General features: G+C 42.6%; 1 protein-coding gene across 1 annotated transcript in view; it reads right to left on the bottom strand.

Moving 5' to 3' along the window:
• LOC126236340 (ATP-binding cassette sub-family C member 4-like) overlaps positions 1 to 14,547 on the bottom strand; it is a 218,559-nt gene that overhangs the window by 123,038 nt on the left and 80,974 nt on the right. The window contains exon 10 of the mRNA XM_049945566.1: positions 2,993 to 3,175. Within this exon, the coding sequence (XP_049801523.1) occupies positions 2,993 to 3,175 (183 nt within the window). The remainder of the gene's footprint in view (positions 1 to 2,992; positions 3,176 to 14,547) is intronic.

Here is a 14,547-nt window from a genome sequence, read left to right as displayed (position 1 = left end):
TTTGTGTAATTGTATGTCACCTATGGGTCAGAGCCCCACGCAAGTGAAATAAAAAAATTCCTGGTGACAAGCACAAAGACAGTGAAAAGCGGCGCCACGTGTCAGCAGACACCTATTAGCGTGATCGTTGCAAATGAAGCCTTGGTTTTGCAGCCACCGCTTTCTGCAGTAGCTTGCGTGTGTCCCAGCGAACGGCGCCTGGTCAGGGCATATTCGGTGTCGGACTGACTCTGTCCCGTCTCTTGATGGGTGGCACCCTTCGAACAAGGTGCCCGCTTCGACAGCTCTGCCGCCCCCCGCCCAACGTTACGCGAATAATTGTTTTATTATTACTTGCACTGCCATAAACTACGCAAGCTAATTACTGTAGACGCTTAACACGTCCTCTTTTATGCCATCGAGCACAGTTATGCAATGATAGACGCTGAACCAGCAGTCGGGAGGGCAGCGGTTCAAAACCCAGCTAGTCCATTGTCCATCCAGATTTAGGTTTTCTAAGGTTTCCCTAAGTGGCTTAAGGCAAGTTGCTTTGAGAATAACACGGACCATTTCTTTGTTTATCCTTTGTTAAAATCGAGCTTTTCTCCATTGACGAGACGTTAAATCCTAACATTCCTTTCATTTTTCTGTCATCTCAGTGCTTCGTTGTGGTAGCATCGCTCATTTGCTTTACTTCTATCGATTTATCGTTTATTTTATGTCTGACCAAGTGCTTTTACTTATACTGCAAGACGGAAAAAAATCGCAACACCAAGGAGTTGTGCAACGCAAACGGAAGTTGGTAGGCGTGTCTATGTAAATTTCGCGCCAGTCGCATTAGAGTGGCAGTAGTAGCGCCACTATAAGGATGCAAATGAGGTTTGATTTAAATACACGCTGTAATGGCAGTGAGAGTTAGCTACCTTTGAAATTGGACGTGGTGGGCTGATGTTAGTCAAGAATGCCTTTAAGCTGACAAAGACGCCACTATCAACACCTCACTGGGTTTGAACGAGGTCGTGGAATAGGCCTACGGGAAGCTGGGTAGATGTTCCTCCTGCGATGTTGCAGAAAGACGTGGCAGGAATGTATGTACTGTAGATGATTTTTAGCAGTATGGTCACAAGAATGTACTGTCGCGAGAGGACCAAATGGTACTACCAAGAGGGAAGACCACAATGTTCGACATACGGCTCTGGCGCATCGTACTGTATCTGTTGCAGCAATTCGAGCAGCAGTTGGCACCACGGTGACACAACGAACTGTTGCTTATTAACAGATAACTGATGTGCGAAAACTCCGAGCCATGCGCCCTGTAGCTTTCATTTCACTGACCCCAAACCACCGCCATTTGCCACTTCAGTGGTGTGAAGAGAAAGCTCGTTAGAGGGCAAGATGGAGGTCTGTTGTGTTTTCTGGTGACAGCTGGTTCTGCCTCTGTGCCACCGATGGCCGAGTGTTGGTTAGAAGGAGGCCACTTGAGGACCTGCGAACAACCTTTATGCGTGATGCACACTGACCTATACTAGGAGAAAATGAAATGAAATGATCGTGTGGCATTGTTGGCCCGAAGGCCCCACTGGGGAAGTTCGGCCACCGAGTGCAAGTCTTTTTTCAGTCGACGCCACACAGTGCGACTTGCGTGCCGGTGATGAGGATGAAATGATGATGAGGGCAACACAACACCCAGTCCACGAGCGGAGAAAATTTCCAACCCGGTAGGGAATCGAACCAGGGCCCGCTGCATGGTAGGCAAGCACGTTCCACTGCGATGAGCAGGAGTTATGGTCTGGGGTACGATTTAGTATGACAGCAGGAGCACTCTCGTGGTTGTCCCACATACCGTGACTGCCAGTTTGTACATCAGTCTGGTGATTCGACCTGCTGTGCTGCCATTCAAGAGTTGCATTTCAGGGAGTGTTTTCCAACAGGATCACGCTCGCCCACATACCGCTGTTGTAACCCAAAACGCTCTACAGAGTGTCGGCGTGTTGTCATTCCCTGTTCGACCGCCAGGCCTGTCTCTAGTCCAGCACGTATGGGACATCATCGGACAACTCCTGTGTCGTCCACAAACAGCATTAATCGTCCCTGTCTTGAGCGGCTTGGTGCAACAGACATAGAACCCCCAAACTGGATATCTGGCATCTGTACAACAACATGCATGCACGTTTGCGTGCTTGCATTCAACATTCTGGCGGTTACACCGACTTTTAATATACTAGCGTGTCACATTCGCAATGCTTCCCTTGCAAAGTTAATCACTTAAATATTTTATCTAGACAAATGTATTCCAGAAATTTCATTACTCTAGATTAATTACGTTTTAGTGTTGCGATTTTGTTTCCTTCAGTGTAGTTTTCGCCATCGTATCGTAAAAAGTCACGCACTTACATAAACTTCTCCGTGTGAAACCCAATAACAGTATCGGTAATTATCTAACACAGTCAAACTGTATAATTGTAAAAAACAACGTAGAAGCAAAAATTGTAGGATTAAGAATAACTTTGCACTTACATAGTCGAGACTTGTCAAAGAAAAGATCGTTGTGGAACTAGTGTGTTGACAACGTAACAGAGTGAGCGCTTCCAACACCTCAAAATTTATACCTCTACTTCAATGGCAACGCTGAACAGCAGGCAGTTCGAGGCTTACACAAGTTTCCTCGCCTGAAAATTCTCGTATAGGTGATAGTACTCCAGTCAGTAGAGAGAAGGGGCGGTGATTGGCGCTCTTATAGCATGGGACGTATTTTGTTAACCATGAATTAAAGAAAAAAAAATTTTTGGTATCTATAACGGTGAGGAGATTGTTACTTGCTAGCAGAATAATTCCATTGGTATTCGCTGCACTGTTGTACAGATTTTCCACCAGTATAACATGTTAGTAGGTGAGGATACTTCCGATAGGTCATCGAAATCGAGCTGTACATGTACGAAAATGAACGCAGTAGCAACTTACGCCCACGTCCACGGACGCCGCACCTTTCACAATAGCAGGTGAAGTGTGTTACCTTTCCGCAGCCCACAGGCCCTACGACAGCGCACAGCTGGCCGGGTAAGACGGTGAGGTTGATGCCGCAGAGGACGTCGGCGTCGCCGTCCCACGTGGCCGACACGTGCTGCAGGCTCAGCTCTCCCGTGGCGGCGTCCTGGCTGGAGTGCTCCACGCTGGCCTCTGGCTTCAGAAGGAACTCCTGAGGGCAGCACAACAACAGAACACCCGCCTTGTGTGTAACGTAGAACGGAAACTAATGTATCTGAACATAGAGGACAAATTCCTCTGAGTAAAGGAAGTGAACCTCAGAAGTAATGGAAAATCTGTCCTGAGAACCATTCGAAGAACGATTACACTTCAAAAACTAGTGATGCACAGCTCACATAAGGGAGGGATCCATGTTCGAATTTCTGTGTGGCACACAGAACTTGGTCGCATAAAATCGAAAAAATGGCTATCTCACGAACTTTCCATCTACAAAATCTTAAACCTTGATGTTGCACGAGATATTTAAAATACATTGCACATCTGACATTGTGCACCCTTAGAGATTCAGAATTCAAGATTAAAAGTAATTATATTATAAAACAGAGGAAATTTTCCACGTCCTATTTCGCACAGTAAATAATGCACAAAAATAATTTTACCTGACAGACACCTTTCAGTGGTTTAGGAACTATATGTTAATGAGCATCTATATTAGAATATCCTTTTTCGCTCGAAGGATGAGTTATTCGGTTTTACATAAGTGTGTACATAAATATTAAAAATGTATATGGAATACTAAATTCTTATCTGACTCCTCGGTCTGCCGTGATAGCGTTTCAACCTGCGACTTGTATACAGGGTGTTATAAAAAGGTACGGCCAAACTTTCAGGCAACATTCCTCACACACAAATAAAGAAAAGATATTTTGTGGACATGTGTCCGGAAACGCTTAATTTCCATGTTAGAGCTCATTTTAGTTTCCTCAGTATGTACTGTACTTCCTCGATTCACCGCCATGATTTCATACGGGATACTCTACCTGTGCTGCTAGAACATGTGCCTTTACAAGTACGACACAACATGTGGTTCATGCACGATGGAGCTCCTGCACATTTCAGTCGAAATGTTCGTACGCTTCTCAACAACAGATTCGGTGACCGTTGGATTGATAGAGGCGGACCAATTCCATGGCCTCCACGCTCTCCTGACCTCAACCCTCTTGACTTTCATTTATGGGGGCATTTGAAAGCTCTTGTCTACGCAACCCCGGTACCATATGTAGAGACTCTTCGTGCTCGTATTGTGGACGGCTGTGATACAATACGCCATTCTCCAGGGCTGCATCAGCGCATCAGGGATTCCATGCGACGGAGGGTGGATGCATGTATCCTCGCTAACGGAGGACATTTTGAACATTTCCTGTAACAAAGTGTTTGAAGTCACGCTGGTACATTCTGTTGCTGTGTGTTTCCATTCCATGATTAATGTGATTTGAAGAGAAGTAATAAAATGAGCTCTAACATGGAAAGTAAGCGTTTCCGGACACATGTCCACATAACATATTTTCTTGTGTGTGAGAAATGTTTCCTGAAAGTTTGGTCGTACCTTTTTGTAACACGCTATATAGAGAATTACTTGTTGCTATGTTATTACAGAAAGTTCTTGAAATAGATAAATATAGATAAATGTAAATTAATGCAGATGAATAGGAACAAGAATCCCGTAATGTTTGAATACTCCATTAGTAGTGTAGCGCTTGACATAGTCAAGTCGATTAAATATTTGGGCGTAACATTGCAGAGCGATATGAAGTGGGACAAGCATGTAATGGCAGTTGTGGGGAAGGCGGATAGTAGTCTTCGGTTCATTGGTAGAATTTTGGGAAGATGTGGTTCATCTGTAAAGGAGACCGCTTATAAAACACTAATACGACCTATTCTTGAGTACTGCTCGAGCGTTTGGGATCCCAATCAGGTCAGATTGAGGGAGGACATAGAAGCAATTCAGAGGCGAGCTGCTAGATTTGTTACTGGTAGGTTTGATCATCACGCGAGTGTTACGGAAATGCTTCAGGAACGCGGGTGGGAGTCTCTAGAGGAAAGGAGGCGTTCTTTTCGTGAATCGCTACTGAGGAAATTTAGAGAACCAGCATTTGAGGCTGACTGCAGTACAATTTTAGTGCCGTCAACTTACATTTCGCGGGAAGACCACAAGATAAGAGAGATTAGGGCTCGTACAGAGGCATATAGGCAGTCATTTTTCCCTCGTTCTGTTTGGGAGTGGAAAAGGGAGAGTAGATGCTAGTTGTGGTACGGGGTTCCTCCGCCGCGCACCGTATTGTGGATTGCGGAGTATGTATGCATGTAGAAATATTTGTTGTATATAGATCATAAATGTTTTTCTTTATAACAGGTCATTGCAGATCCTACAACGGTATTCAGTGTTTTTCAGAGTTAATTAATGCTAAAAATAATTTCTCTTTTTTACACTATATAAATGTAAACTTGCTTTGAACCATCTCAGTACTTGTGTCAATGTATAGTTAAATTAGCAATCATGTACCACATGCGAAGGGCTATAAAATTAACCAACTTCATATGGTCTCTATGGGAACAATAATTTTATATTTAAAGCTAATCAAATTTGCAAATAATAATTTTCTGTTTCATCTCAGTAGTATGAGATGATGAAAATAGACGTTTCTTTAAATATTTGATTGTAAATAGTAGAATGTTTAGAGTGAACAGAAAACGATTTGTGAAATTTGGATACGTATCTGAAAGCGCCATAGTAAATGGGCTCATAGGATTGCGTCAGAGATAAAGTTTGTAATTGTGCGATGACGAGTACTGAGAGAACCAGGCAGTCTCAGGATGGCGATGGACGGGAGCAGATATGAGGTTCGCTGGTGGTGGCGGGGTAGTCAGGTACAACGAAACAGCCACATCTTACTTTTATAGACGAGGTCACTTGAGCACACGGACTCCATTGCAGTCAGAGTATAAAACATTTATTTGTTTTCTTTGATATGCCACAGATGGTTTTGGAAGATACACCAGTGTGACGTTCTTCTTGTATAATTCGATATGAACAAACTCACTATGTTTCTTATATAATGCATTCTCCTGCCACGAAGATCAGTTATACTAGATGTGAGACTCATTACTCGTCACAACTACTCCTTCTATTATAATGACATAAGTTCTACTCCAGAAACGACCATTAGAGATGTCGTGTGTACTCTCACCATAATGTCTTCATACCGTGCTGTCCTGATTGACGTTATTCTTACTGCTATTGGTATGGTATATTTTGACTGGCTGCTGTTGCCATTGCATCCTATAGAGTTCGATATTCACTGAATTTTCTGGTGTCGTTCATTACATAGGGGGTATTGGATGATTAAACGTCCATTCAATTCAGAAATGATGTCCATTATCAACATCGCTACGAGGTGTGACCCGACATTCACGCTCTTGCATTCGTTGCAGCATTGAAGCAAACAGCCTTTGAAAATCATCATAAAGAGTTTCTGACAATGGCTGTGTCGTACAAGATTGAGGGCCGGAGTCTGGTACGGAACAGCACATTTCCCGTCGTGTAAAAGGCACGCTGAATATAACGAAACAAGAGAGAGGGGGAGGGGCCTAGTTACATACTAATTACTTACAATAAAAGAATATAAACACTAATGTGAAACAATACAAAAACAATTTTCTATCAAAAGTGTTTCATAGCCCAGAGTCTACGTGCGTCATTGGAAGTACGAGTAAATTGTAACCTCATATCTACGCTCATTAGTTAGGCTACACAACATTAAACGAATACTTAAAATTTTTACATATGAGAGGGAAACTAAAACATGTAATAATTACATAAAAGAAAACAGCATAAACTTAATAATACATCTAGTAATATGATTGCATTCCAGCAAAAAGAGAGTTCCTTGGCCCAGAGTCATGCAATCTTTTGGGACTGCGTCAAAACACACACATGCTCACAGTCTTAGGAAAGCACATGTAAGTAATGTAGCAAAAAGTCTAACAACACGAATCGTAGCCCGACGTCGCCAAGGGCGCTAACAAGCGGAGTATAAAAATATATACAGGGTAAGTCACTAACTATTGCCACCAAGAATAACTGCGAACGTATGATAGGAGCTGAAAAGTTTGTAGGACAACGGGGGCCATAATATGACGTTGGTTTTTTTGTTGCTAGTTGGCGTCGCGTTAGAGATAGAAAGGTCAACTTTGTTTTTTTGAATGGGATGCTATAGTTGGTACTTATTTTCTGATAGCTGCTGTCGAGACGAATCCAGTGATGTGTAACAGTAACGTCTTTGAACGTCAACGAAGGTCCCAAAGATAGCATGAACGTCCATTTACAGAAGGTGTTCGAAGTGATGGCAATTGGTATCAATGCAGTGCTGCAATCTTCTTATCATGGATTGAGTGGTATTTCTTGTCACTTCGGCACTTACAGAAGTACATGCTCCGACAATTCTCTCTCGCATATCTTCAGGTGTTGTTGGAACGTCTGTATAAACAATGTCTTTTACGAATACCCACAAGAAAAAATCCAGAGGTGTCAAGTCTGGCGAACGAGCCAGCCACGACACTTCTCCTCCAAGTCCAATTAAACGATTTGGGAATTGTCTCTGCAACTCATTTCTAGCAATAAGCGAAAAATATGCTGGACGCCCATCGTGTTGATACCACATTCTGTCCCTTGTTGCTAAAGGTATTTCTTCCACTAACAGAACTAATGTTTCTTGCAGGAGTGTGGTGTGCTTCATACCATTAAGATTTCCTTCGATGAAATAGGGGCTTGTAATTCTGTCCTCCAGAATCTATGGCGTTGCAGAACACGAACGACACTACTCGGGCTCATGGCATATTCCCTTGCGATCTGTCGCGAACAAACACAAGGAAAAAAATTGGAAATTTGTGGTAAGGTATTATGGGAGCAAACTACTTAGGTCATCGGTCCCTAAGCCTACAAACTACTTAATTTAACTTAAACTTATGCTATGGACAACGCACACCCAAGGCCTAGGGAGGACTCGAATCTCCGACGGGGGTAGACGAACGGACCGTGACAAGACTCCCGAGACCACGCGGCTACCCCGTGCGGCCCGAGCACAAGGATCCTGAACCACAGTGGCAAGAGTACCAATTTCAGTTTCCTTGTTAGTAATTCCTTTGCCGGATATGTTTCCGATGCGTTAAAGATGCTGTTGTACTCAATTTATCATACACGTATTTAAATGTGCCACGTATAGTTTTAGTACGTTGAGGATATCTTTCAGCGTATAAGTCTCTAGCTCTCACTGAATTTCGTTTGTGTACTCCGTAAATGAAAAGCATATCGACTTGTTCCTCGAAGGAATATATCATTCAGATTCGCTTTATTCAACGATTCTAGTCCTACCGTTCCTATTAGTGTTGTATTGTGAAACCCTCGAATGGTGTTTACATGTCAATGGCACGTTAGATGGATACGCTTTATTCGGCGAATATTTACTATTTGCACGATATACGAGAGAGAATTGTCAGAGCATGTGCTTCGATAAGTGCCGAAATGATAAGGAATACCAGTCAATCCATGATAAGAAGACTGCAGCATTGCACTGATATCAATGGTCATCACTTCGAACACCTTCTGTAAATGGACGTTCATGCCACCTTTGTGATATTCGTTGACCTTCAAAGACCTTTCTGTAACACATCATTGGATTCGTCTCGATAACCGCTATCATGAAATAAGTACGAAACTATAGCATCCTATTTAGAAAACAAAGTTGACTTTCATATCTCTGACGCGACCCCAACTAGTAACAAAAAATCAATGTCATTTATGGCCCCCACTGTCTCATGCAACATTTGTTCCACAAACTTTTCAGCTACTATCATACTTTCGGAGTTTTTCTAGGTGGCAGTAGTTAGTTACCACTCTGTATATGAGGGAGTCGTAGCTCGAAGCCTACACACATCAGTGGAAGTCAATAGTAGAACTAGGCGAAACAATACAAAAATTACCGATACAGTGAAGACGCGTCGGTGATACCAAGTTGGGCCAAATAAAGACAAGTTCACTGGATCTGGGGTGGACGTGATGAGAGGTAATTGTCCTCATTTTTACATTAGTCATACAGGTCGTTTCTTTGAAACTAGGTAGATGGTTCAAATGGCTCTAAGCAGGGGACTTCACATCTGAGGTCATCATTCCCCTCGACTTAGAACTACTTAAACCTAACTAACCTAAAGACATCACACACATCCACGCCCGAGGCGCCTAAAACCGCTCGGCCACAGCGGCCGGCAAACCAGGTAGAGAGAACGTACTAATTATCAGAATTGGACAGTTTTTTTAGTACATTTAAGTCCATCTCATCCTCAACGATCAGCGCGATTTTAGTCAAGGTTATTTTTTCAACAATTTTCATGATCACTCATAAACATTCTTGTTTATTACATGTATCTCCGCTGCCTACACAGCTTCTATACAATTTCAGTCATTCAGTGAACTTAGACACCTGGCTTCTTAGACAACTGGCTTACTTACGGAAGACACAGACGTCGGGCTACGAAACGAGTGGGATGGACTTCTGTTACAGTATTCACATCTGTTTATCCTTACTCAGTCTGTGAGCATAGATGTGTGCTATGACACATTCCAAAGGATTATATAACTCTGTGTCATGAAACCCTCTTTTTGTTGGAATGCAACCTCAAAATTAATTTTACTACCGTTTACGCTGTTTTCTTTTTGTGTCATTGTGAGATGTTTTTCTTTCCTTCTTATGTTTACAACGTTTCAGCGTTCATTTTATATTGTGTAATCTAGCTAATGAGCTGAGATATTAGGTTACGATTTACTACCAATGATGAACATAGACTCTGGACTCTGACACACTTTTGATGGAATAAGGTTTCTGTATTCTTTAACGTTAGTGTCTGTATTCTTTACTCGTAAATAATTACTGTATAAGAAGTTCCCCTATCTTTCTTATTTCGTATTATCCATTACATACTGGACATTATTACATTATTAAATTTAATTACATTGATAAATTTTTTCTCCCATTGAATTTGCTTGCGCATTTGCATGTCTTGTTCAAAACATTATTTGTGCCTTTAAGACATAAATTTCATCGTTTTGTAACTTCTTTTATATTTTCTTCATTTATTGTATTTCTTTATTTATGTTTCTTATTTTTTAATTATTTCTACCCGACTGCGACTTGCCGGCAGTTCGTTTCCCTGCGAGCATGAGCGCGGGCACGCACACACACAAGCACACACACACAGTATAATTATTGCTCTGAACTCACCACATAGTACATGTTGTTGACGAATTACTGGAGCAATGAGACTGTTTACGCAGTATTATGAGCTGATGATTTTTTGTAAGAAAGGTTTGTTCCTCATCCGCTTACGGTGGACTTATTGAACGTTGTGTCACGTTTTTATTGCTTTGAATGTTTATTTTTAAGGTTTTTCTTACATAATGTTTCATCTCAGTATGTGAGCTATAGCCATGTTGATGACTGATGGCAGCGTGTGAAATCTCACGATGAAATATCGCAGTCCAATGGACAACTGGTATGTGTTGAACTCGTTTATATTTTTTTATAATTTTAATTAATTGTTCATCATTCTCCCGCCTGAAGTGCAAATTCGGTTTCAGTTTAAGACCCGAGCATGGTTGAATATGCAATCGAATCTAGTAATCACTGAATATTATACAATTTCGATTAGGACAGTTAAAAGGGTTTTTCCAGAATTTTTTAGCTTCATTAACCTTTTTAGATCCCTTATCTTCTTCCTGATTATTTTATGATGTAATGGTAATACGAAAACTATAGCCTCCAGGGAAGCTTTCCGATTATTGAATAAATGTAGCAGAGTAGACGAACGAAAAGCTCGCACAGAAATCTAACAAGGTGGAGAGAGACACAGTGAAAATAATTTCCAACCAATCTACATGTCGTGCAAACTGTTAAGTACTCTCATTCCTATCACTGCAGCGGACGTAATCACTGCTTATGTCTCTGATAACGGCACAGCGAATATAGGAAAACTTATCAAAATAAATAATTGAATTTTAATACTTCTTTAATTCTTCATCATAAATTCCATTTGCACCCTTCAGAAATTTTCAACATAGGAAACAATATCACATTTTGAGATTCGCTATGTTGGAGATTGGGTGTTATAAAAGAATATACAGTAATACTTTCATGACTAGTGAAAAGACGGAGTATTGAGAGTAATTCGCAATGTATGGTGACGCTAGTGAAATTTCTACGCCGCTAAGAAGGATACCGCAGGTACAACTGTGGCGCTTTCCCCGAACAACTGGTACAAAAATAAACCTTAATTTCATCGTAAATATTACGATCAACATTCGAAAGGAACAAGACCCACCTATTCACCACATACATCGCATGTTGGGGAAAAGGCTTCGATTTCCTGTGTGATTATTCCATAGTTTTCCTAAATCATATCAATCCAATGGCAGAAACGTTTCTTCTATAAAGCTTTTGCCAAGCTAAAAACTTTCCTCGTGAAATTAATTTGACTGAGTTTTAATAATTCTGGGTAATGGGGACATAAAATTCCAACTCTTCCATCTATGTGTATCTGATCGCTTTTAAACAGCAACATTAGAGTTGCTCAGCAGGAAATACCAATCAAACGCGCACTTTGGGGGAAGCTTCCTTTCGTATTATATCTCAGAATCTTATCAAACACCTATTTTATTTAACATTGTGGCATGAAACAGCTTTTCTTTAATACCTAGCAGTTTAAGAGAATACTGAAATACTGGTAGACATGTGTTCATATCCTTTAACCGAGGTGACTTTGTGATAAAAGGGAGGGGATGACATTCTGAACATATTTTCGTTTCTTTTAACAGAACAGACTCTTCTCATTACTCTCAAACAGGAATGCAGTGTTCTAGAGAGACTAGTGCACCACAAGGATTGGCTTCATACCTTATAACAATGGTACATTGTTGTTAAGCACTTGTGTCTAGGTATGAAACCTCTTCTTCGTTGAAAAGGTCTGCTTGTGTAGCTCACTTAATGTCCTGCTGTAGGCGTGAGTGAAAGTGTTAAGAGAATAGTTCATTGTAGATAATTGTATGTCAGATTTTGTTCACATTTATCCGTTTCTCGTACATGTTCCGTAATGTTGTTTTAAAGCGACTTCTGTAGTGATGTTTTATTTGAAATGGGTATTATAGTTACAAACAAAATGTTGCTAGAAAAGAAAATTGGGATACTCAGAAGAAACTGCCAGTGGTGGCGGTTCATCATTACTAAAGGACGAGTTTCCAAGACTCCTTAATAATGTGGTAGAGACCTTGGCAAAAAAAAAAAAAAAGAGAAAACCTAGAATTCAGCATCCCGGACGGCTGGGAGACATCCATTGAACAGGGTAGAAGCCTGGTTCCCTTTTCGAAGAGAGTTCAATCCTTAATGTAATTAGTAATGCTTACTTCTAGGAGATTAAGAGAATACGTCTTCACGCACTCAAAGAAGAATTATGGCAAGACACAGGAAAAGGACTGTATTACAGAGGCTAGGTCCTGGTGTGACATATGTAGGTTGCTACGACCCAAATAAAATGAGAAATAGTTCCCGGCATAGACCTCTTAATGGAACCAGTTATATAAAAAAATTCTCCAGAAAAAGTTGTAAATTCTCTGTAGGTGACACCGATTACAATGGAGGGATGAGTTTTGTTGAGGTGATGGCAACAGCTTAGACACTGTAGCGGAACTAAACAACTTACCTACAAATTATGTTAGTCGAGGGATGGGTGCTGCAGTTCGTTGTAATGGAAAATTTTACAATGATTTGCTGAAAGCATGAACAGCAAATGGATATATTTCTTGTGCAATGGCAGGAAATGAAAAATACTGTAAATAGACTCCTGGAAATTGAAATAAGAACACCGTGAATTCATTGTCCCAGGAAGGGGAAACTTTATTGACACATTCCTGGGGTCAGATACATCACATGATCACACTGACAGAACCACAGGCACATAGACACAGGCAACAGAGCATGCACAATGTCGGCACTAGTACAGTGTATATCCACCTTTCGCAGCAATGCAGGATGCTATTCTCCCATGGAGACGATCGTAGAGATGCTGGATGTAGTCCTGTGGAACGGCTTGCCATGCCATTTCCACCTGGCGCCTCAGTTGGACCAGCGTTCGTGCTGGACGTGCAGACCGCGTGAGACGACGCTTCATCCAGTCCCAAACATGCTCAATGGGGGACAGATCCGGAGATCTTGCTGGCCAGGGTAGTTGACTTACACCTTCTAGAGCACGTTGGGTGGCACGGGATACATGCGGACGTGCATTGTCCTGTTGGAACAGCAAGTTCCCTTGCCGGTCTAGGAATGGTAGAACGATGGGTTCGATGACGGTTTGGATGTACCGTGCACTATTGAGTGTCCCCTCGACGATCACCAGTGGTGTACGGCCAGTGTAGGAGATCGCTCCCCACACCATGATGCCGGGTGTTGGCCCTGTGTGCCTCGGTCGTATGCAGTCCTGATTGTGGCGCTCACCTGCACGGCGCCAAACACGCATACGACCATCATTGGCACCAAGGCAGAAGCGACTCTCATCGCTGAAGACGACACGTCTCCATTCGTCCCTCCATTCACGCCTGTCGCGACACCACTGGAGGCGGGCTGCACGATGTTGGGGCGTGAGCGGAAGACGGCCTAACGGTGTGCGGGACCGTAGCCCAGCTTCATGGAGACGGTTGCGAATGGTCCTCGCCGATACCCCAGAAGCAACAGTGTCCCTAATTTGCTGGGAAGTGGCGGTGCGGTCCCCTACGGCACTGCGTAGGATCCTACGGTCTTGGCGTGCATCCGTGTGTCTCTGCGGTCCGGTCCCAGGTCGACGGGCACGTGCACCTTCCGCCGACCACTGGCGACAACATCGATGTACTGTGGAGACCTCACGCCCCACGTGTTGAGTAATTCGGCGGTACGTCCACCCGGCCTCCCGCATGCCCACTATACGCCCTCACTCAAAGTCCGTCAACTGCACATACGGTTCACGTCCACGCTGTCGCGGCATGCTACCAGTGTTAAAGACTGCGATGGAGCTCCGTATGCCACGGCAAACTGGCTGACACTGACGGCGGCGGAGCACAAATGCTGCGCAGCTAGCGCCATTCGACGGCCAACACCGCGGTTCCTGGTGTGTCCGCTGTGCCGTGCGTGTGATCATTGCTTGTACAGCCCTCTCGCAGTGTCCGGAGCAAGTATGGTGGGTCTGACACACCGGTGTCAATGTGTTCTTTTTTCCATTTCCAGGAGTGTAGCTTGAGAGACGGGATGAATATTTTCCAGACATTTTCTCCTAATAAAACTGGCATAAAAGTTAGACAGGCTTGACGTATTTGAAGTGCCTCAAGTGACAATACAAAAGAGGAACTTTTAACTGTCAGAGGATATTATTCCAACAGCGAATCTATATGTACTAAGTTTATGAATCACAGTTCATCAGTTTTTGTCAAAGCTGAGAATTTCTACAAAATAG

This window comes from Schistocerca nitens, chromosome 2 (genome assembly GCF_023898315.1).
Source record: "Schistocerca nitens isolate TAMUIC-IGC-003100 chromosome 2, iqSchNite1.1, whole genome shotgun sequence".
Classification (NCBI taxonomy): domain Eukaryota; kingdom Metazoa; phylum Arthropoda; class Insecta; order Orthoptera; family Acrididae; genus Schistocerca; species Schistocerca nitens.
This window is presented reverse-complemented; position numbering and strand designations above follow the sequence as displayed.